The 20,057-nt window shown below is 62.4% G+C and overlaps 1 protein-coding gene and 1 long non-coding RNA gene across 2 annotated transcripts; both read right to left on the bottom strand.

Annotated features, from left to right (window-relative positions):
- Positions 1–1,097: 1,097 nt before the first annotated feature.
- On the bottom strand, positions 1,098–10,697 carry CTSD (cathepsin D). Its single transcript, XM_077862898.1, has 9 exons — positions 10,535–10,697; positions 8,439–8,598; positions 6,412–6,535; positions 5,880–5,998; positions 4,467–4,693; positions 2,842–2,964; positions 2,302–2,446; positions 2,118–2,216; positions 1,098–2,038 (listed from the first exon to the last, which is right to left on the bottom strand). Exons 1-9 carry the CDS (start codon positions 10,600–10,602, stop codon positions 1,871–1,873), a joined length of 1,233 nt encoding a protein of 410 aa, XP_077719024.1. The 5' UTR covers positions 10,603–10,697; the 3' UTR covers positions 1,098–1,870.
- A 3,051-nt stretch (positions 10,698–13,748) lies between these two features.
- LOC144292506 (uncharacterized) lies at positions 13,749–19,157 on the bottom strand. The gene is made up of 2 exons (XR_013359883.1): positions 14,745–19,157; positions 13,749–14,375 (listed from the first exon to the last, which is right to left on the bottom strand). It is a non-coding gene; the product is annotated as an uncharacterized LOC144292506 (long non-coding RNA).
- Positions 19,158–20,057: the final 900 nt, after the last annotated feature.

Raw genomic sequence — 20,057 nt, 5'->3', positions numbered from 1 at the left:
GTGGAGGTAGCCCTGTGAGACCAGGCTGGGAGGAGGCACAGGGGTGTTGGGGAGGGGCTGCCTTCTTCCTGGCCGGCTCTGACTCCAGGCGTCCGCGCGCACAAAGGCTTGGGTGACACTGTCTCCCCAGCAGCCTTGCCAGGTCCTGCAGCTCTGCTCCCTGCTCGTATTTCAAGTGCAGAGAACACAGGGCACATGTTTATGAGCCTCCTTGCAATTCTGCTTGAGTGTTTGTTAAAGGTGCCAGCTGGGGTTCAGTGCTGGGGTGCAGTTCCCTGACCCCTAGGGCCGGGCCAAGGACAGCCACAGCCCTGAAGGCTGAGAAGGCACCAGGACGGCGACGTCTGTCATAGCTGCCATTTCCCTGCCTTTACACCCGCAGGGAGTGGGCTCTAGACAAGAGTCTAGAGCTGCTGATCCCAGAGAGTATTCTATCCCAAGGGCTCACAAACTCCTATTTATCCTTTCAATCCTCCTGTCCTCCTGGCAGATGCTTCCAAGTATGCCTCAGCAAACTCCCAAGAGGCCAGATCACCAGGGAGGTCGCTGCAGCCCAGGAATCCCGAACTGGGATCCCTGAACCCTGAGACTTCAGGCCCCCAGGTTGGCCTGTCCAACATCGGCTTGCTTTGCAGAGACGGCATGCAGGTGCCGGCCAGGAGGCCCAGAGGGAGGCAGGTTGCCCACTTGCAATCAGCACCCTGGAGGCTCCTGTCCTAGGCTCTAATGGGGGGTTGGGGGGACCGGGGAAGGCCAGGGCCCCACTGGTGGGACACTCCCCAGGGATGCATGGCAGGCACTCACCTGGGCCATGCCCTGAACACTGTGCCCACTGCAGGCTCTGGCAACCTTGCCTAGTCCTGCCCTGCAGCCTCTTGCCAAGGCCACATCCTGCTGGTCACTGCCCCAGGCCTCAGGACCAGCCAGCCCTCCACTGGTGAGGTCCCTTGTGCAGGGCAGGGGGGCTGGGGTCTGGGAGCCAGGGCACCTCCAAACGTTCTCCCCCCGCCTGGCTGTGAGTCAGCTCTCTGCAACAACAGCTCACACCAGCCCCACCAGCTCCTTCCCACCAAACACAAAACACGCCAACACAGAAAAAAGAGGCCCAAACAACTGTATTTTCAAGTCAACTTTGGCTCCGGGCCGCTCAAGAGTGGGGAGCTGCAGAGTAGACGGCACCACCCCCTCCCCTCCTTCCCTGACCCTGGACCAGTCAATGCCTTCCTAGCTGGGGTCGAGCTCCAGAATGACTCCAACGGCATCACAAGGCTGGCTTCTGTCCCCTGGCCCGACCCTTCCTGCTCCTGCTCCTTCCTGCTTGTCCTAGGCGTTGGCTGGCCCTTCCTCGATGGGCCTACACAGGAAGGCAGGTGGGGCCAGCAGCACCCAGCTCCCCACCCCAGGCCAGGGGCAGGAACCCAGAAAACAGCCTGGCCCGGGGTGGGGGCTCAGCCCAGAGGTCCTGCCTGGGCAGCCGGGCCCGAAGCACAGACCAGGGGGTGGGGGGGCAGGAGGAGGAACTACTTGGGTGAGGGGTCCTGGGACACACAACTGATCGGCTGCCAAGCCAGGCTGGGGCTTCCAAGTTAGTGAAGGGGCTCCATGCTCTGGATCAGCCTACTGGCTGCTGCCCACCCCCCCCCCCCCCATCGCACAGACAGACAGATGGGCGGGCAGGCGGGCAGGCAGCATTTCTGTAACCAGGGCTGGGGAAAACCACAGAACAGAACGGCGAGCCCGGCAGGCCGGCGCCTGCGGAGCTGGGTTATGAGTGTGAGTTTGAGCGTGAGTGTGTGTGGCAGGGGCGGCCGGGAGGGTGGGGCAGCTGGCCTCCTCCTGCTGGACTCCTTCCTCTCCAGCGGGCAGGCGGCTAGAGCCTAGTGGCCTGGGCCAGGCCCACCCGGTTCTGGTCCCGGTCGAACACGGTGTAGTAGCGGCCGATGAAGACATCACCCAGGATCCAGAGAGGCCCGCCAGGTGGGGGGATGTCCATGCCCATGAAGCCACTCAAGCAGATGGTCTTCCCGCCTTGCGAAACCTGGGATAGCCAGGGTGGTAAGCACCTGGCCTGTGGCCAGCCCCGCCCCCTGCCCCGCCCCCAGCCCACCCGTGCTGACCTTCAGTGTATAGTCCTCTGAGGACAGCTTGTAAAGTTTGCCGCCCAGCTTCAGAGTGACATCGGGCAGGGTGGACACCTTCTCACAGGGGATCATGTACTGAGGGAGAGAGAACAGAGCAGCTCAGGTGTGGTGTAGGGGGCTGTGGCCCAGGCACCCTGCCCATGCTGCCCGGCCCACTCACCTCGCCCTGGATCAAGGGCACAGCTCCGATGGCCTTCTGCAGCTCACGCACCTCGTCCACGGGGCCCACTATGAGGGAGGTGCCTGTGTCCACGATGGCCTCACAGCCCCCCTTGCACAGCGTCAGGCTGCTGCCCACATCCACCCTGCGGGGAAGGGGTGTGAACATGCCGGCCTGCATTCAGGCTCAGGGTGGGCCTTGACAGGCAGTCCCCTCCTTCAGGCACCCCCCCACCTCTGCCACAGCTTTGCTAGAGCTCAAGAGGCCAAGAGCAGGTGACCTTTTAGGTGCCAGCCTAGAAGCCACAAGCGGAGGAGGCCCCGAGCTGAGGGCCCAGGGGCTCAGTGGGGCGCCAGGAGGTAGCAATGGACATCCAGGGTTGGTGGGGTGCAGGCTCAGCCTGCCCCATCTCTCCGTCTCCACGCTGGAGCCCCTGCTCCCAAGGGCTGTAGCTAGAGACCTGGTGACGGAGGGCAGCAAGGGTCCCCCACACAAAGCACGCTCCCGGCAGAACCAAGTGGGGCCCCTCCCAGCACTCACTGCTCCATGTGGACCTGCCAGTATGCCTTGCGGGTGACATTGAGGTAGGACAGGGGGCCCGTGTAGTACTTGGAGTCCGTGCCACCCAGCATCAGCTCACCCCCAGGCTGCGCATTGGGGTCCCTGGGAGAAGAGAAAGCGGAGTCAGCCACCGGCCGTGGGTCCAGCCTGACCGCTGGGCAGGACAAACACAGGCTGTGGCCAAGTCAGAAGGGGTGGGTAGGGCTGCAGGGATGGAAGCTCCAGAGGGGTCACAAGAAGGAAGAGGACTTCCTCTCCCTGATGGGTGGGGTTCCAATCCCACACCCGGTGTGGCCTGCAGGCCGCGCTCCTGCTCAGCTCGCAGAGGCTCCTGGTCTGCCAGCTGAAGAAGGCCAGGGTCAGGCCAGCTGGCAAATGGGGAAGTGAAAGCTAGAAGCCAAGGAAGGGGACCTCATCTGTCAGAGGAAAAAAGAACCCGGGAGGGCTTCCAGGAGGAGGCATTGCATAGCACCAAGAATTGAGCAAGTTCATTCCTTTCCTAGGGCCTTGTGCCGGGTGTTCCCCAGGATGTCCTCACCCTCACCCAGCTCTCGTGTTCAGCTCACACTGCTCCGGCCTCCTGGCTCCCCTCTAGACTCCGTGTCTGAGCACACCACCTTCCTCCTGGCTGCTCCCCCTCAGAAGCACCAGGCCAAACCCCATCCTCCCTCTACACCTGTGATGTCCAGTTCTCCCCCTGCCTCCAAAATCAGTGTGGAGACCAGACGGCTGCCTCCTGGGTGCTCCCCACACCAGCCCTGCCCCATCACCCCCTCACCCAGGGAGCCCTGCGCCTGGGCCTGGCCAATCCCTCGCCCTGGTCCACCTGTGTGGGGTCATCCAGCCTCCCGAGGACAGCTCTGCCTCAAGCAGCGGTGGAGTGTTCACTGCCGAGGGCTGGGGCTGGGCAGGAGGGGAGGGTTTGGGGCTGGCATTTGGCTGGAAGTGCCTGAGGCTGGACCCTGAGGGCAAGTGGCTTGTGGGGTGAGGAGGGGGCATGCAGCATGGTGACAGGCAGCGTGGGCCATCTGCTCACACTGCCCACACCTCCACCCTGGGCACACCCACATCGGGACCTCTGGCACCGCCCTGGGGGGACTGAGGAGCTCCTTCTCCAGGACACTGCACACAGGTCACCCACCCTTCTGTGTGGGGCCACCAGAACACTCGGTGCAGCTGCAGGGGGGTGGCGGTCACCTTCCCTGGAAAGCCCCCAGGTCCCTCACCTCCAGAGGTCCTACCACAGACCAGGGCTCACAGCTTTGTCCCCTCCGGGCTGTCGGTGATCCAGGGGCCACATCGGCCCACCATCAGACCTCGGGAAGGCTGGGCTGACCCAGGAGGAGCTGCCACGACCCCTGACCAGGGTCTGGTTCTGCAGCGGTGAGGCCCGCTGCGCGGGAGCCTGGGCCTGCAGCTCGAGCTCCCCAGAGCCTGTCCAGAAAGCCGCCCGCTCGTCTGTCAAGGGGTGGTCAGAACCCCCTCCAGTCACAGCCACAGGTCAGGAGCCGCAGCCTGAGGCCTGGTGCCTGGTGAGTGGCCAGGGAGGCACAGCCCCAGCCCCCTGTGCTCAGCCACACAGCTCTGGGCCCCTCCCACCCCACCTGTTCAGGTAGAAGGAAAAGATGTTCTTCTCCACCAGCTTTTGCTGCATCAGGTTGTCGAAGACAGGCAGCACGTTGTTGACGGAGATGCGGGGGTAGGCCATGCCCAGGATGCCGTCAAACTTGGCCGCGATGAAGGTGATGCCCGGCTGCTTGGTGGCCTCCCCGAAGGTCTGCCTCTCCACCTTGATGCCAGCCAGGCCCGACAGAGCCGACTTACAGGGCACCTGTGGGCCAGGGTGTGGGGGTCAGAGGGCCACGCACCCAGGACTCAAGACAGAGGACCCCAAAGGAAGGGCTGGTGACGCCGGGTGGGACACAGCTGGGGGCAGAGACGTGGGTGTCCACGGTCGTCAGGACAGAGGGGTAGGCTCCATGCTCAGCCCTGATTTTCTGGCCCCACCCAGGCCTGCCCCGGCCCTCGGGCTGCCGGAACCCCATGACCCGACCCCATGACCCAGCTCAGCAGACTCAAGGCCCCGCCACCCCTCCCCCACCTGGGACCAGCCAACCACCAGATAAAGACACAGGGCAGGATGTGGGGACAAACGGCTGTTTGAGGCTGACACCCTGACACCGGGAGCAGGGAGTATGCTAGGCAACATCCTGTTTTGGGCCCTCAAAGACAGGAGTAGGGGACTCCATAAGGCAGGTGGGTATAGGGGCTGTGCCCTTGCAGGAAGGTCCCCGACCACCATGGCCCAGCCCACCCCCCACACAAGGGACAGACCCAGCTGGCTGGACCCTGGCCATGCCCTGCCGCCTTCTGGTCTGGCTGGGGCTGGGAGGGGGCTCTGCTCTGCCCTGTTCCAGACCCTTCCAGGTAAGTGGCACCCCAAGAGGTCACAGAGGTGCAAGCAGAACCCTTAAAGGCCTGCCCACCACCCGCCTCACCCCAAACAGTCTCTGCTGCAGGCAGGGTGCGCAGCAGGCCCTCCAGCGTCCTTGACAAGGGCTCCCAGCATGTCTCTGCCCTCCCCGACCCCAAGTCCCCAGGCAGTGGCGGGACCCTGTCCGTGTCTCCAGGCCTAGCCCGCAGGGCCCAGCAGGCACCTCAAACCCAAGGTATCATAACAGAAGCCAGGCCCCTCGGACTGGCTCCTCCGCCCGGCGGCTGGCTGCTAACCACTCCCCAGGTCCTGGTCCCGGACTCCCACCTACAGCTCTCATGCCCACATCCTGGTGGCCCCACTCTCCCCTATAGCCCTCCTGGCCGTCCCCACACTCCGAGACACACGGGGCCAGCTCTGCTCCCGAGGCCTGCCCAGCGCAGCCCACCAGGCTCTTCAGCTCCAGCCTTCGCTCAAGCTGTCTCTGCCATCCTGGCTCAGCTGCCCTACCTTGGGCTGGGGCTGGGGTCGCCAAGCCGTCTGAGCATCCCCGGGCCCAGAGGCAGCCTCACCGCAGACTCACCGACACAGTGTCCTGGCTCAGGTACCCAGAGAGGCTGCCCGAGCCGTAGTGGATGTCGAAGGACGTGCCATTCTTCACATATGTGCTGGACTTGCCACTGTTGTACTTGTGGTGGATCCCTGTGCCAGCCGAGAAGCCCATTAGCTCGCCACCCTGGCCAGGCCCTGGCCACCAGCTATGGGGCCCCCACCAAGCCACTCCCCCAGTGTTGGGGGGACCCGTGACCCCCCAGCCTTGGTCTCAGCCAGCACCGGTCTGCCCCATCCTTGGAAGAGAGGCAGGCTGGCACAAACAGGTTCACCCAGAAAGTGGGGTGCCCTGCGGCAGGGTGGAGGGGCCAGGCCTGGCTGGTGTGGCTCAGAGGCAGAAGTCATATGGTGTCCAAGAAGGGCTGAGGCAGAGCCACTGAGAGCCCCAGGCCTGCCCTGCTGGCCCCAGAGCCTTGGGGGGAACACACGCCCGTGTGAGGTGGGGGCCGGGTACCATAGTCTGCCTGCCTCCTCCGGCCCCACAAGGCTGCACCCTGACTCACAGCAGGCGATGTCCAGCAGCTTGCAGTGGATTGAGGGGACCCACAGGTTGGAGGAGCCGGTGTCGAAGACGACCGTGAAGCACTGCGGGGGTGTCCCAATGCCGATCTCGCCGTAGTACTGGGCCTGGCAGGGGAGCAGGGTCCATTAAGGCTGCGCAGGGAGGGCACCCATGTCCCCAGAGGGCCTAAGAGGGAGCCGGACTCCGGAAGACTCAAGACAGAGAAGGGACACCCAAGGTCCAGACCTATTGCTGCTGACCACACCCTCTGTCCCTCCCCAGCCCTTGGTCCTCATACCCTTGGGCACTTTGGATTCCCAGGCCCCTGGGCACAGCTCCACTCCTGTCTGACCACATCAGGGTGGCGGAGAACCACCCCTTTGAGAGATGAAAGCAGCAGTCACATCAGCTGGTCCTCCCTGAGACTTGGAAGACCCCTCTGTCTCAGCTCCCCGGGGCCCCAGCAGGGAAGACTTCCTCCTCACGACGGGGGCCACGTCATTCTCTCCCTGCCCTTGCCCCATAGGGTCAAACCTGGAGGACTTCTAGGTTGAGGCGTTGGTGGCCAAAGGGAGGAGGAGGTACATCCTGGAGGCTGGAAGTGTAGGCTCAATCTCTCACTACCTACATTCTACATTCACTAGTCTGGGCCTCAGTTTCTCCATTGGCACACAGGGGAGGAGGGCAGCCCGGGGGAAGCCCCAGGTACTGACCCACGGCTCAGGGGAGCATGAAGGGGGCACAAGCCCCCCTGAGCCTCAAAGGGAAACCCCATCTTTAGGTGCTCTCGCAGGTCAGAGGACACAGGCACTTGGATGTGAGATGTGAGCACTGCCTGCCTGGGCACCCCCTCTCCAGGGAGGGAGCCTGGGCCCAGGTCACCATGGGATTCCGGGTCCAATCCCAGCCAAGAATCTCTCTCCTGACACTTGGCTCCGGGGAGAGCCAGCAGCTGCTGTCTCATGACCTCGCAGAAGTGTCCAGATTTGGGGGGGCTGGGGGATGACTCAGCGAATCTCCGTGTGTGCCTATGTGTGTACACATGTGCTTGAGCTGGGGGATCAGGAACTGGTCAGTCAGGCCTCGAGGCAGGCGCTCCTCCGCCCTCCCCCCTCCGCCCCCCGGGGCAAGTCACATGCCTAGGAGGCCATAGCTTCTTAGCACCGTTGGGGCTCTGGCCAGACAGGTCACAGGGCACGGCCCCCTGTCCCAAACCCAAGTGGACCAGAGCTAGGTCCTTGCCAATCAGGGGTAGCTCTAGGGCTGCCAGGCTGGGTCCCAGGGCCTGACCCCAGAGTTGGGACCAGGCTGACCCAGCCCCAGCTTACTATGGGGCTTACAAAATATCCCACCTCGAGCCTGTCTGCCCCTCCAGGAGCACTGGGCATGATCAGGACTGGCCACTGACCAAAGAGGAAGAAAAGAAGGCATGACTGGGTCATGGGTGGCTCCAGGCCTTCCAGCAGGACAGACAAAAACAAAAAAAGCTCCAGAGCAGATAGTTATTTATGCCTGGGCAGGCAGGCCAGGTGACCCGAGCTCAAGGACCCTGCAGCCTCTGAGGGCCTGGGTCTGATTTAGGCTCCTCTACCCCCAGCTCATGGCCCTGGACAGAGCTTGCTTATCCTTAGAGAGTGACCCTGTCCCCCACTCCTGCAGGCTGGCCTCAGGAACGAGACGACTCCTGATGTTAATGGTCAGTAATACGCACTGGGGGATGTCACAGCACGGCGGGGGAGCCCCGGACACCCCACCTGTCCTGCCAGCCCCCACAGGACCAGGTCCAGCAGGGGGACACAAATGGGAGTCCTAGGGAGGGGGGGCAGGGCCAGGAGGAGAGGGCGTGGCTAAGCAGAGGCCCCACCCCTCCCTGAGCAGGTGAATCCTGCAGAGCCACAGGTGGCTGGGAGCTGAGAAGAGTGTTTCTTGGCTGCCCATACAGAACTTTCCCTAAAAGCCATCTCCTGCCGGAATCACTGCTAGCTGCCAGCCCAGTCCCCGCCCCAAGCGGACAACCGCCATACTCACGTCCATGTAGTTCCTGAGCATCTCAGGAATGGGTCCCCCAGTCACTGCGGGCGCCCCCTGGGCATACTTTGAAATGGGGCCCTTGGCAATCAGATCCTCCACGGGGCCCCCCAACTCTGTCATGGTCCGGCGGACAGAGGTGAACTTGTGCAGAGGGATTCTGTGGAGAAGAGGGGGCAGGGTTCATCAGGGCTCCCAGCTTCCTCAGGTCTGCTCTGTACCCCCCCCACTCTCAGCCACTGGCAGCTCCAGAAGCACCCCCTACCCCTCGTCCCCACTGTGCCCGCTCAGGTCTCTTCTGGGACAGCGGCCTGCAGGGTCCATTGGGGGCATCAGTGTCACCTCTGCCCAAAGCCCTCTGAGGTGACCCATCCACTCGGCCCTCGGGAATCATGGTGTTCTCCACACAGACCCCACGCAGACATGCCCTCAGTTTCCCTGTGTGCCTTCCCGGGCTGGCTCTCGCCTGGCCATTGGACAGGTCTTCAATGCTACCACATCTGAGAAGTCCTCCTTGGCCATCCTTCAACATGACCCTGTCTCCCTCCAGGGCCCTTGCCAATGCAGTAGTGAATCCATTTCCTGCTGGCGTGTCCTCTGCCCTCTCACGGTGCAGACCCCAGGAAGGCAATGACTGCGCCGGAGTGCAGGGGGTCTGTGCCTTCAGGTCTGCCTTCCTCTGAGGCACTCCATGGCACCCCCACTGCGAGCCCCTGCCTCCCAGCCTTGGCGGTCAGCCTGGGCAGAAAGAGCCAGGGGTTGAGGTCAGGTGCCCGGGGTCGCCTCCCCTGGCCTGCATCCTTGGTTCCTCCCGGGTTTCAGCTGGCACCCTGCTCCGACGGGTGCAGGAGGCGGGTCGGGAAAGCACCCCAGAGCACATGCAGACAGCTGGATGAAAGGTCCTCCCAGCCCAGGGGTTTTGGGAGTTCAAGGTCACAGCTGGCCCTTCCTGGCAAGCCAAGGGCGTGCTTCAGGAAGATGGGACTCTTGCCCAAGACCTGGTAGGCTGGAAGAGTCCAAGGTTCTTGCCTGGATGAAGGGGACACGCCCTCCTATAACCCAGGCATTGATGCCACTGGTCCCACACGTCTTGGAAGAGGCGTGTAGGGCTCTGCTTTGACTACCCCACATGGCGGCAGACTCGGTTCCCCACAGCCACCTGCCCTGGGGGGTGGGGGGTGGGGGTCTTGTGGGTGGCAGCAGGGTAGGCTCAGCCCTGCAGCTGGATCCTCACAAAGACTCCATTTGGGGCGACGTGCCCCCAAGCCAAGCCCGTGGTGAAGCCCACGCAGGACAGCCCTTTGGCAAGGCTGAGTCCACTCGGCCCCCAGCCAGCTCTCACGGCCCTGTGGCCTCACCCACCTGCGCACGGGCCAAAGGCCCACAGCAGAGGTGGAAGGATGCCTTCCCAGGCCAGGCACACAGGCCCCTGGGGGGGCAAGAGTGGGTGCGGGAGCAGGAGGGGCTGGCCCACTGCACCCTCCCCCACCTGGGAAAGCAGGCTGCCTTGCACGAGTGGGAGGGGGGGTGGCGCCAGTCCTCAGGCTGGCTGGCGCGCCGGGCGCAGCCCTGATGCAGGCCCCCCGCAGGCCCCCGTACAGGGGACGGGCCTCCAGGCCCAGGAAGGCGCGGTCCCTGCAGGGGCAGGCGGTGCCGGCGGGGACGCCTGGTGCAGCCCGGTGCCGGCCGGCGCTCACCCAGCCCCAGGCCCTGTCCCCGGGTAGCTCCCCTCTGTCTCCCAAACACTTGGGGGCCCCCAAGGTCAGAGGGGGTCCGGCCGAGCCCTGCGCTAGGAGCCCCTGGGTCCGCCCGAGTGTGACCACGCCCAGTTGACAGCTGGCGGCGGGGGGCGGCGTGGGACGCACACCGGGTCTCCAGACTTGCACCCGCGGGGCGCGGAGGGCGCGTACTGCAACCCCACCTGTGCTGGGGGCTCGGTCAGCCCGGGTCCCCGCATCCTCCCTCCTGCAGCCTCCTGCCCCCCGGGGCTGACTCCAAGGCGGGGAGAAGAGGGCCGCGGGGGGGCGGGAGCCCTGGACGAGGCCCCGCGAGGCGCACGGCGGCACCGGGGGCGCGCGGGGGTCGCGGGGCCTCACCTGACCAGCGCGGCGGCGGGCGCGGCCAGCAGGCCGAGGACGAGCAGCAGCAGGCTGGGGGGCTGCATGGTGGCGGCGGCCGGGTCGGAGCGCAGCGCCGCGAGGTCGTGCGCTTATAGCCGGGATGACGGCGCAGTTGCCGAGTCAGCTGACCGCACTGTTTGCAACCGGGAGGGTCACGCGGGCCGCGGCCGGCGTGCGCGGGGCGGGGCCGGGGCGGGGCCATCCGGGCCGGGCCCCCGCCGGGTCCGCGCACGGCGCTCGGGGGCGCGCACGCCGGCTTCCCGGCTCCGGACCGCCCGCCCCGCCCCGCCCCGCCCGCCCGCGCGCGGCCTCAGGGGTGCGCGGTGCTGCCGCCGCGGTCGCGGGGAGCCGGCGGGGCACTCGGGACGGCGGCAGCCGGGGGGCCCCGGAGCGCGGGCTCCTCCCCGCACCACACCCGCGGGCTGGGCACCGCGTGAGGCCCCGCAGTCCTTCCCGGGCCCCGGCCTCCCTCTCCACGCCGCTCCTCGCACCTGCTGCACCGCCTGCCCACGCCCCCACCTTGCACCTGCTGCACCGCCCTGGCTCATTCCCCCCGAGCCTCTTCCTTCCCACTCTTCCTTCAATCCTGGGGATCGCCAGGGCTTCACCCTCCGTCCCCCCCCCTTCCACCTCCCCGAGCAGCGCCCGTCTGACCCTCCTTGGGCAGCCCTGGGTCGTCTTGCCCCTGGGGGCCCACTGCCCCTTCCAGGTCCCCGTTCGAGGGATGCTGCGTGCGCCGCGGGGTCAGGTAAGGAGCCAGGTCTCTCACCTCCAAGTCTGGGCTCCTTTGCACCGGCCTCGGGAGAGAGTGAGTCCCTCACTGGAGCCAGTGCCCAGACCTGCTGAGGCCACAGTGAGCCACTGCCCCCTCAGGGCCCCCACCTCCCCTAGTCACTAGTGATGTCCAGCTTGCTGCTGCAGGGATGGGCCCGTCCACTTGTCCAGCCCCAGTTCCAGCCAGAGGAGGGGCAGGCATGCAGGAGGAAGGGAGCTTGGGCAGGTCATTTCAGAGAGTCCATGTGGCGAGGAAGTTAATGAGGAGAATGTGCGAGGAAGTGGCCTTGGTTGGGAGCAGGCCTCTCTGGGGAGCTGGCATGTGGGCAGGAGGTGAACGCTAGAGAACCCTCACCAAGGGCACTTCTTGAGTGGTGCTGCAGCTACCTCACTTGGACGGGGTGAACCGGTTCAGTGGTCCACGACAGGCAGACTGGGATTCCCATCTTTTCTGTGACCACCGTGTATGCTGGGTTCACCTGGTGTGGTTCTGGGTGTGAGGGCTAGAGCCAGGACCAACCAGACAAACTCCCTGCCTTCCGAATCAGACCCCGGGTGCCCAGGTCCTTGGCTGTGCTCCAGGCAGGCCCCACAGTGGGAGCTCTGCATGGGGCATTATCACCTCCCTCCTGGCAAGTTGCTATCTCACATGCATCACTTGGGGTCTGGATGGGCTGGATACCACAAACACTTGAAGCTGGTCCCAGCCGGCGTCCCCCTGGGTCCCCAGCACCCACTAGACCATGCGTGTCCTGCGATGCTCAGATACAGATGTATGAGAAAGTACATCTTCAGAGAGGCCCATCTGCTTCTTCCACAGAAGCCCTTACAAGGCCAGCAAAGCTGCTGGAGGGTGTGTCAGAGAGGTCACAGGGTGATCTGGCAGCCAGCTGTATCTGGCTGGCGCAGGTGCCACTGAGGCTGAGACCCTGGGATTTCCCCCGAAGATAGTGGGGGCTGCCGAGAAGGGACCCCTCATGGCCTAAAGCCATGGCTGGACACATGGCTGGAGAGACCATGTGTCCAGCCGTCCCGTGCAGAGCAAGGACATCGTTTCTGTGCTGTTCCCATGACCCCCCAGCACCCAGAGCAGGGCCTGGCATGAAGTGGCTGCTGGACAGTGATGTGTGGGAGAGACACATGGGCCCCCTAGACCCTGGCTTGTGCCCTCTCCAAAGCTGTTGGCCCCGAGCAGTGCTCAGCGTCCCTGGCTGGCTTCCGTGCTCCTTCCCCCAAGGCTCTCAGGGTTGCCCTGATTCCCTACCTCTTCAACACCCAGGAGAGCCTTGGGGTGGAAAGGGAGTGGGAGAGGCTACCCCCAGCCCTGCAGCTGCTCCCAAAGGGCAGCCCGGGGCTCCCTCCCCGGTGGGCAGTGCTACAGGCCATGACTGCATAGGCTGGGGTGTGGGCTGTGCTGGGCCTCCACTGGCTGGCACCAGACAAAGCCGTGTTCCCATATTACACAGCTGCTCTGGCCTGGGGCCTGTGGTCCCTGAATTCCTGTAGCCTCAGTGAGGTGCAGAGATCCCAAAGAGCACCCTGTCCCCTGCCCCTGCCAAATGTGGTGCAAGGCCAGGAAGAGGTACCCACCCCTGCTGGACCAAGGGCAGTGGGCCCAGAATACAACCACAGGGCTTATGGGCATGCCAGTGCCCACTGACCGGGGGTCCCAGGGCACACCTGCTGGGAACAGGGCTCCTTAAGTCAGTTCAGCAGGTGTGAGGGTCCCAGAAAGCTGGATCCAGTGAGGAGCCCGGTGTCTCTGGCTCCTAGTGGTGGCCGCCAGAGGATGTCCAGCCTAACCCTTGACTCTCTAGTAGGGAGAACCAAGGCCCAGATGGGTAGGGTAGGCATGGGTGAGTCAGGGAAGGAGAATGGGTTAGAAGCCATTTCTCACTTCCACTCCCAACGCCTCGCGGGTCAGCCCCCCTGGAACTCTGTGTACCCCTGTGTCTTTCCCCGACACAACTGTCCAACACCGGCCATGTGCCAGGCACTGCTCTGGGTGCTAAGAAAATGCAGGGGACAGGCCAGGGGATCAGAGGCAGACAGTGGACAGGAGGAGCAGGTTGCAATGAAAGGTGATGGGTCAACTCACTGGGCAAGGGCAGACTGAGCACGCTGGGCGGGGGCAGAGGGGCCACCCTGCAGGGCCCTGAGCAGATACAGAGGAGGGCCCGGACCAGCATCACCCCACTGTTCTGAGAAGGGGCAGGGGCAGGGGTGGCCAGGGGACAGCAGGAGGCTGAGGTGCCTAGGCCAGTGCGGATGTTGTTTGGGTCAGGGTGGTGGTTGAGGAGGCGGTGAGAAGCCGCCAGATTCTGCATTTCTGAGGCCAGGCCAGTAGGATTTTGTGATGGACTGGACAGTGGTCTGTGATAGAGGGGTCAGTACTGACCCAGGTCTGTGCAAAATATCTGAGGGAAGGCCTGTTACTGGCAGAGACAGGAAGTGATGCAGGGGGAGGGGATCTGGGAGGAAGACCAGGAGCTCAGTTTTGGGCGGGTCAGGTTGAGGTCATGCCTGTCAGATGTGCAAGGGGTACTGTGGAGAGGCAGCAGCTCTGGGACCTGGGGGTTGTGGTTGGGGGCAACCAGAGCTGAGTGTAGACAGAGATGAGGAGGGCCTGCAGCCTCTCAACTTTGAGAAGGGGGAATCGACAGGGAATGGCGACAGAGACTGAGCCTGAGCCACTCCGGACAGAAGAGACCAAGAAAGGAGAGCCTGGAAGCCAGGCAAAGAGCAATTCGAGGAGGCTCTGCATGGACTGGGTGGAGGATGAGACTGCATGCCAACCACTGGATTTAGCAATCTGACCTTGAGGGGAGCACTTTCAGGGAGAGGCTGGGTGTAAGGACCCAATGACAAAGACAGTGTGGCATTGACATTGCAGTCACAAGTAGACGTCCAGAACAGGGGAGTCGCACACATGGAGAACAATCTTCTCCATCAACAGACAGGAGGCCGGGAGGATGTCGATCCCTCCTTCACACCCTACACAGCCTTCCAGGTGGATCGGAGACTTGAACGCCAATGGGAGGAACTGCTGTAGAGAGAAGACAAAGGGGAATGTCTTCACAAGCTCAGAATCATGAATTTAACCGATGCGTATTTGTTAAGGAGAAAACACAAAAAAAGTGCCAAACTTGAAAGAGACACTGTCAAGATAACAAAACAACCTGCAGATGGAAGTGCATTTTTAAAAGGCACGCCTCTGGTAAAGGACTGACTTCCAAAATACTGGAGGATCTCTTAAAACTAGACAGTAAGAAAATGAACAGTCCACTAAAAAATGGGCCAATGGCCTGGACGAGCACCACACCAGAGACACGCAGAGGGCAAAGAAGCACACGAGAAGATGCTCATGCCACGTAGGAAATGCACATCAAAACTACAAGACCCCACTACACACCTGCTAGGGCCGGAATCCAGCCCTTGACAGCCCGAACTGCTGGTGAAGACGTGAAGCAACGGGGACCGTCATGTCCACTGTTGGTGGGGACGCAGGATGGTGCAGCTGCTCTGGGCACGTATTGAACATCCACGCACATTCCATCCAGCCATCGCGCTCCTTGGTACTCACCCGAAGGAGGCAAAGACTCATGTCCACACGCAAACCCGCACATGGATGCTTGTAGAAGCTGTATCATAAACGCCACACGTGGAAGCAGCCAAGAGGCCCTTCAGCAGGTGGATGGACGAACTGTGGTCCATTCAGCACAAAAAGGAAGTGAGCCATGAAGCCCTGAAGGTTCACGGAGGCATCTTAGGTGCATCTCCCTAATCGAAGGAAGCCACGTGCTGTGTGATTCTAACTCTGTGACATCCCAGAAAACGCAAAATTATGGACACAGTAGCGAGATCCCTGGTTGCCAGGGGTTCAGGAAGGGAAGGGGGAGAGTGGAATAGGAGGAGCACAGGTTTTCGGGGCAGGGAAACTGTGTGGAACGTGCATGGTGGATGCAGGACTTTGTACACTTGTCCAAACCCCTGAAATTCAGAGCAGGGAGTGAACCCTGATGTCAGAGATGGACTTTGGTTAATAATAGAACAATATTGGCTTGCCAACTTTGACAGCCACCAACGAGAAACGTTAGTTGCGGGGAAATTATGAACATATGAAGGATGGGTTTACGGGAACTCTACCCTCAGCCAATTGTTCTGTAAATATAAACCTGTTTTAGAAATTAAAGTTTGTTAACAGAGAGAAGCACCAATCTCTCTTAGGGGAAAAAGGATAAATTAGACCGCATTAAAATGAATAACTTCTGTTCCTCAAAAAATACCGAATTAAGAGTGAAAAGGCAAGTCATGGTGAGAGAAAACGTATTCTCATTACTTTTTTTAGCATATGTGCTGCCGAAGCGAGCACACGTATTCTCATTACACATATGTGGCAACTACAAACCTATAAGACGGCGGACAACCCAACAGAAAGGGAAACAATCCCTGGGACTTGACCAGCACTTCGCACACACACAGAGGAAACCCGGCTGTCAGTAAACCCACGAACCAGTGCTTGTCCCTACTCCCGTCAGCAATGTGCAGATTCGAGTCCGGGTCCGCACCCCGCACGCCTGTGGGGGTGGCTGTAGTGGAGACACTGGAAAACCCCAGCTGTGGTCAGGAACACAGAGCAGTTGGCCCGTGCCGGTCCGAGGGATGGAAAACCGTGTGGCCTGTCCACTAACGCTGGTCCCGGGTTGTCCTTGGCCACTGGCACCTCTTCTAGGCACACACCCAACTGAAATGCACCCAGCCACCGAGGCAGGGACGAGAATGCACATGCAGCGCTGTTGACAGAAGCCCCAACAGGAAAGCTCCCTAGAGTCTGGAGAAGCTTGTCCCCAGGACCATAGAAGGGATGAATGATTAGTGGCAGGTGCACGCAGGGGAGGCTCAGAGCCTTGAGAATGAATGAACTACCTCCGCACCCACTGCCACGAACCCCGCAAACACTGCTGGGCACTGCGCCTGAAGCCTTTCTCTCCCTTTCCCCGAACCCATCCATTCAAGAGGGAGGCAGACGGGGGCTCCTGCTGGCTCTTCTCTGCCCTGGCCCCCCTGCCCCAGGCCTGGGTGTCCCCGGGAGTCTCCGAGACCCTCACAGCCCCCAGTGCAAAGCAGGCTGCAAAGTGCCTGTCATTCCTCACTGGCGCTCTGCACCTGTGGCTTCCTGGATACCCCAGAGGGAGAAGGGGGGTCTGCAGGCCCTGAGCACAGCCCCAGAGCTGAGGGGGATGTGCCAAAGGGCAGAACCCCAGGGAGAAGATGAGGCAGGAAGAGGTTTCTCACCAGGTCCTCCCACGAGGCTGCAAGAGAGCAGCTGAGATGCTGAGTCATGCCTACCCCCAGTGTCCTGACCCACCCTCCTCCTGGGCCTGAGTCACCCCACACTCAGCCCTCAGAGCCGGCCACTCCGGCCCTTAGAAGGAAGGTGAGGGTGCAGTGCCCTGGGGCCCCAGCCACAGGCCCAGGCTATTAGTTCTGCTAGGGCTGCACAAGAGGCCTTGTGAGGGAATTAACTTCTTGTCAGCTGACCTTGGACAGCTGGTGGGGGAGGGTGGGAGTGGCTGGCACAGTTAGGGCAGGGGAAGGGTGCCCAGGCACAGGTAGAAGGAGTGGGGGTGGGGATGTCCAGGTACAGGTGGAAGGAGTGGGGGTGGGGATGCCCAGGTACAGGTGGAAGGAGGGTGGGTAGGGATGCCCAGGTGCAGGTGGAAGAAGGGTGGGTGGGGATGCCCTGGCACAGGTGGAAGGAGGGTGGGTAGGGATGCCCAGGTGCAGGTGGAAGGGGGGTACCTGGGCACAGGTGGAAGGAGGAGGGGTGCCTGGGCACAGTTAGGTCCCAGTGTCTCACAGGCCCTCTGGGCTATACATTCCAGCTCCAAGAGTTGAGCCCTGAGTCTGGCCTTTCTCTATCACGGCTGCCCCAGGGAGATGGCTGAGGGGCTGGCAGCCACGTGGGACCCTTAGGGGCCCCCAGGAGCCCCCGGGTCTAGGCCCTCCCTCAGCAGCCCCAATGCAGAGCTTGCAGTGTCCCTGAGCCTGGAATGGGTGCAAGCTCTTTATCCTATCAAAACCCACTGTCCTGGAGGGTGCCAGCCACTGTGCTACACACTGGGAGTGAACAAGACAGACGTGGACCTGCCTTCTTGGGGCAACTAGACCCGAACCAAGTCCTTCAGCAATAAATGGCCTAGTTATAAGCTGTGGCACAGGCCAAGTGACAGCTGGGGCCACCATTCTAGAGTGAGGCGGGGTTGTCTTTAGGACAATTGCTGGGTGATGAGCAGGGGCCAGCCCCAGAACAAAGGTGGGCTGGGGGCTGGGGAACACAACAGCAGGTGCACGACCCTAAGATGAAACTGAGCCCAGCAAGCCCCAGGTACGGAGAGAAGCCCCTGTGGCTCGGGGAGGCGGGAAGCACATGTGAGGTGGGATCAGGCGGATGACAGGGCGGTGTGCACGCAGCCATGTGCTCTGGCCAGGTCCCGGGAGGGCGGAGCTGCCCTGGCCCTGATTCTCCGGGGGGGAGAAGCCGGGTACCCCACGGAAGGATGGGATGTTGCATGTGTTGAACTCCATCTGTGGGACCCCAGCTCCCGGACGGGCCTTGTGGCCTGGGGTGGGGGTGGGTGCTGGGGCGCAGGGACACAGGTGGGCTGTGGTGGTGACCTGGGTGTGGGCCGTCTGAGTCTTTCAAGTGAGGATGTGGGTTTGGGGTTCAGTATGGTGGAGCTGCACAGAGCTCGTCCAGGGGCTGCTGTGTCCTCTGTCCTGCACGGGGCTTGCCGGTCAGTGCAGCCTGGAGAGCCTCTGTTGGCAGAGGAGGAGACCGGGAAGGCCTGCTTTAGGCAGGATGGTGTGAGGGGTAACTTGGTGTCACCTCAGTCCGCATTATCCTATGTGTTTCCACGAAGGCATTTTTTGGAGAAGAGTCACATTTCCAATCAGAGACTTGGGAAACTAGATCACCCTATGTCATGTGGGTGGGCCACACCCAATCAGTTGAAGGCCCTCAATGCACAGGGTAAGGCCCCCCCAGAAGGCCAGCATTCTGCCTACGGGTGGCCTTCTGTCTGCAGCAGCAACATGGGGCTCTTCCCTGGTCTCCAGCCTGCAGGCCCCCATGACAGAGAGCCAGTTCCTTGAATGAAATCTGTGTGTGTCCACACTCTCTTGGTTTTGTCTCCTGGAGAACTGGGTTCAGGCAAGCCTTCTTGGGGAGGGTGCACCTGAGGTAGGTTGTGAGCCAGGCTGATGATGGTAACTGGGCTGGGTGTGCAGGGAGGAGGTCCCCTCCCCCTGCAGGGGTGGAGGTGATGGGAGGTTTGGGCAGGCTCTGGGCAAGGGTCTGGTTAGAGCAGTGGGTGTTGGGGAAGGAGGGACCTGGGCAGCCTGCACTGTGACAGTGGCTGGGGGGCTCTCTAGGGGGAGGGGCACTGGGAGACAGGCCTGGCCAGGCCCAGGGTCAGGGATCCTCTGTCAGACACTAGGAGGGTGGATGCAGAAGGTGAGGAAGAGGATGAGGGCGGCGTTCGTTGTTTCCTCATCTGCTTCTCCTGAAAATAAGGATGTCAGCTTGGCTGTGACATGAGTCACTGGAGAAACAGAGCTGCCTGTTGGTGGCCTGTGGCTGCTGTAGCGAGTACTAATTGGGTGGCCGAGTGTACCCTTCCAGCTCTGGGGGCCAGCAGGAGTGTCGCAGGGCCAGTTCCTGCCTCAGGGTCCCCAGGAGGCACCCACAGTCCTTGGCTTGGCCTCTTCCTCCGCCCTCACAGCCCGCAGCCCAGCCTGTTCCCTCTGCCCTCACTCTCCTGCCCATCCCCCCACCCAGTAAGGACGAGGCCCCCTCAGGTAACCCAGGATGCCCCTTTGCCCTGCGAGGTCCTGTCACCCCCCACGTTGTCACTTGTCAATATGGGGAACATCACAGCAAGAAGTCGCTCTATTTGGGGCCCAGAGAGTGAATGCTGCTGGTGGGGTGGACCTGCAGGTAGAGGCGTCCCTGAGGTCCTTCGGCACAAGGGGCAAGGTCAGGGCAAGGCTGGGGAGGGATGGTCGTGGGAGTAGGCTGACGGGGGACGGGGGAGCGGGGGCAGGGGCACATGTATGAAAGCTAGGGCCAAGGACCAGGTAAGAGGAGGGGCAGAGGCCTGAACCCTGGAGCCCGGTGCCTCTGAGTGGCCATGTTGGAGCCCGGGGCAAGGGGAAGCATGCCCTGAGGAAGGCTGAGCTGAGGGGCTAGAGATGGGACAGGTGGGGTGGCTGGATGTGGGGAGACGGAGCCGGGCTGTGAGAAGGTGGGCCATGGGGGCTGAGTGGGGTTGGTGGAGCATGGGGCCAGGCTGGGTGGGTGGGATGGGGACAGGATGGATGAGTGGGATGGAGCCATGGGGCCTGGGCTGGATGGGATATGGCCATGGGGGCCAGGCTAGGTGAGTGGGATGGGGTCATGGGTGCCAGGCTGGGTGAGATAGAGACATGGGTGCTGGGTGGGTGGGTGGGATGGGACCATGAGGCCTGGGAGGGATGGGGTATGGCGACGGGGGCCAGGCTGGGTGAGATGGAGACATGGAGCCTGGGCAGGATGGGATGGAGCCTCGGGCCTGGGTTGGGTGGGTGGGATCGAGCCATGGGGCCTGGGCAGGATGAGTTGGGGCCGGGGTTCTGGGTTGTGTGGCATGAGCAGGCTGGTTGAGCTGGGATGGGCATGACGGAT

Source organism: Canis aureus, chromosome 21 (genome assembly GCF_053574225.1).
Source record: "Canis aureus isolate CA01 chromosome 21, VMU_Caureus_v.1.0, whole genome shotgun sequence".
In the NCBI taxonomy this organism is placed as follows: Eukaryota; Metazoa; Chordata; class Mammalia; order Carnivora; family Canidae; genus Canis; species Canis aureus.
The sequence above is the reverse complement of the archived record's forward strand: the minus strand, read 5'-3'. Positions and strand labels throughout refer to the sequence as shown.

Bases quoted from the DNA above. Each gene is read 5' to 3' on its own strand.
- CTSD (XM_077862898.1), bottom strand. From the start codon at position 10,602: ATGCAGCCCCCCAGCCTGCTGCTGCTCGTCCTCGGCCTGCTGGCCGCG. The intron at 2,965-4,466 runs GTGGGGTGGGAG...CTCTTCTCCCAG, and splicing joins TTTTCCTTCTACCTGAACAG to GGACCCCAATGCGCAGCCTG. The intron at 2,217-2,301 runs GTGAGTGGGCCG...TCTCTCCCTCAG, and splicing joins TGCCCTTGATCCAGGGCGAG to TACATGATCCCCTGTGAGAA.